Here is a 2360-nt window from a genome sequence, read left to right on the forward strand (position 1 = left end):
AGGGCATTTTGATTTAGAATCCCTTACTGGATGTAATTTCATTGTTTGTTTTTTCCAGGTCCTCTTCTGTTTACCTTTCATCTCCTTGTTTGTTTTCTTTTACATTGTTTTCCATTGTTTAAATTTTCCTCTATGGATTCAATGCAATGATCCAACTTAACATATACTTGCTACTTAATATTTAAACCTATTGACCTTGCTTATTACTTTAAACAATTCAACATTTAATGGCATTAATGCAAAAGGGGGGGGGGCCCTTCCTGCAGAAACTACAGAAAGAACCTGGCCATGTAGATACCTTCAAACAAATAAATTTGGTTTGGGTTTTTTTTTTTACTCTGCTTGAAAAGTTCTGATTTTTTTTTTCTTTTATGGGAATTGTTACCCAAACCAAACCCAACGCCAAAGTTGAAAACAATATATGCAAGTTACAAAAGTCATTAAAGAAAAAGGGCACAGCATCGGTTCCAGTTCTTTTTGCCTTGGCTCTTTTCTCTTGGCCTCTTCCTCCTCCCCTTTCGATTCTGTCTCTCTCTCTCTCTCTCTCTCTCTCTCGTTAACCCCAAATCTTTACTCCCTCTAATTCATCCATGCTGTAAATAAAATTTTAATAAGATTTCATGTTTTCTCGTCGTTGATAATAAATTTAATATATCCATAACCATTACAAATACAGTGCAGTAAAGGATTCTAATTTAAATATTTGTTCAACGTGCAACTCATATTCTAGTATAAATTCTACCAACTCTTACCAAATTCTATATGTACAGAAATGAAAATTGAAAAAGAAAATCTTAAGTTGTGTCAAAAACCCAGAAAGAAAAAAAGAAAAATCTCTCTTGTTTGTCTTTAAGTCTGTCTCTATGTCTCTTTCCCAAATACAAACACAATCTTTTTTCTTTTCCCTCTGAAGTCAAATCCCTTCAACTTTACGTTACACCTATAGCAGTGATAGCATTTCTCCTCCATATTAACCCATCATTATTTTTCCTTTGCCTCTCAACTTCTCAACGCTATCTCTTTCTTTTCTTATCTTTAACAATGGTGCAAACCCACCACTGTGAAGACCACGAGACAGTCGGAGAGAACAAGGAAAAAAGACCCAAGTTCTTTATCAATGACCACGTAGACATCCTCATAGAAATCCTCAAACGGCTCGACGGCCGTTCCCTTTGCGTCGCCGCCAGCGTCTGCCGTCTCTGGTGCACCATTGCTCGCAATGACTCCCTCTGGGAAAACCTCTGCTTCCGCCACGTGTCTCCTCCACCTTCCAGCGTCCGTTCCGTGGTTCTTGCCCTGGGCGGCTACAAACGCCTCTACACGGGTTGCGTGAGACCGGTGCGGAGCCGACTTGGACGAATGAGGAAAGCCTCCTGGGCTGGCGACGAGGTCCAGCTCTCGTTGTCTTTGTTTTGCGTTGATTATTACGAAAGGCTTGGTGGAAGTAATAGCAACGGGAGGCTCGTCGGGGAATCGTCACCATCGTCGCTAATGTTCCTTTGCAAGCCTGTTAACGTTTGATTTTTCATCGCCTTATCTTACTTTTGTTTTCAATTTATTATACCTTGAAAGTGAAAACTATCATAAAATTCTTTATACTTTTTTTTTTTTTGGTTATAATTAATTATCTATGAATTGTTACTAGATTTGTCACTAGTGAAAATTCAATAAGTTCCTTTTTGCTATCGGGTTTTTCTCCTCTTCCTTTTTTTTTCTTTTCTATTATGGTTATATTACCTAAAAATGTAATTTTAATTTTATAAATCATTAAAAATAAATATAATTATTATAGTTCACTTTTGCTACCTATATTTTTATAAATGTTCAATGTAGTACATGTTCTTTGAAAACATCTAATGTGGTGTCTGAACCATCAATTTGTATATTATTTGGTACATGTACTTCTATAAAATATCTAATGTGGTACTTATACTTTGAAAATGTTCAATGTGGGTATTATTAAGGTATCCGATGTTAACATCCTTAATAGTTGCTAAATCAACCAATAAAAATTTGACACCTGATTTTTTTCTTCAAATCATCAATATAACATTATGTGAAAAGTTAAATAAAATAAGAAATTTGAAATAGAATTAAAATAAAACAAATAATTAAATCTAAACAACATAAATTAAAAACCAATTTCATTGCTTGAGATTTTTCTCAAGAAGATTTGAAGAGCAAAGTGGTAATAGGTTTGGGCATGTAATTTTTAAATCAAAATTTCTCCATTTTTTTTTGAAAATCCTAAATCTTAAAAAAATTGAAATATAAACAAGCTAAAATTTCCCAAAAACTATGTCTCTTGCTTGACTTATTGAGCTTAAACGGGGTTGAATAACTTGATTTCATCTACCATG

General features: G+C 34.3%; 1 protein-coding gene across 1 annotated transcript; it reads left to right on the plus strand.

Moving 5' to 3' along the window:
* The first annotated feature begins 696 nt into the window (after positions 1-696).
* LOC105802940 (F-box protein SNE) lies at positions 697-1716 on the plus strand. The gene has a single exon (XM_012634854.2). The coding sequence runs from the start codon at positions 1042-1044 to the stop codon at positions 1519-1521; it is 480 nt and encodes a 159-aa protein (XP_012490308.1). The 5' UTR covers positions 697-1041; the 3' UTR covers positions 1522-1716.
* Positions 1717-2360: the final 644 nt, after the last annotated feature.

Source organism: Gossypium raimondii, chromosome 7 (assembly GCF_025698545.1).
Source record: "Gossypium raimondii isolate GPD5lz chromosome 7, ASM2569854v1, whole genome shotgun sequence".
Classification (NCBI taxonomy): Eukaryota; Viridiplantae; Streptophyta; class Magnoliopsida; order Malvales; family Malvaceae; genus Gossypium; species Gossypium raimondii.

What these genes read in the sequence shown, in the direction of transcription:
- LOC105802940 (XM_012634854.2), top strand. Translation starts at nt 1,042, where the DNA reads ATGGTGCAAACCCACCACTGTGAAGACCACGAGACAGTCGGAGAGAAC.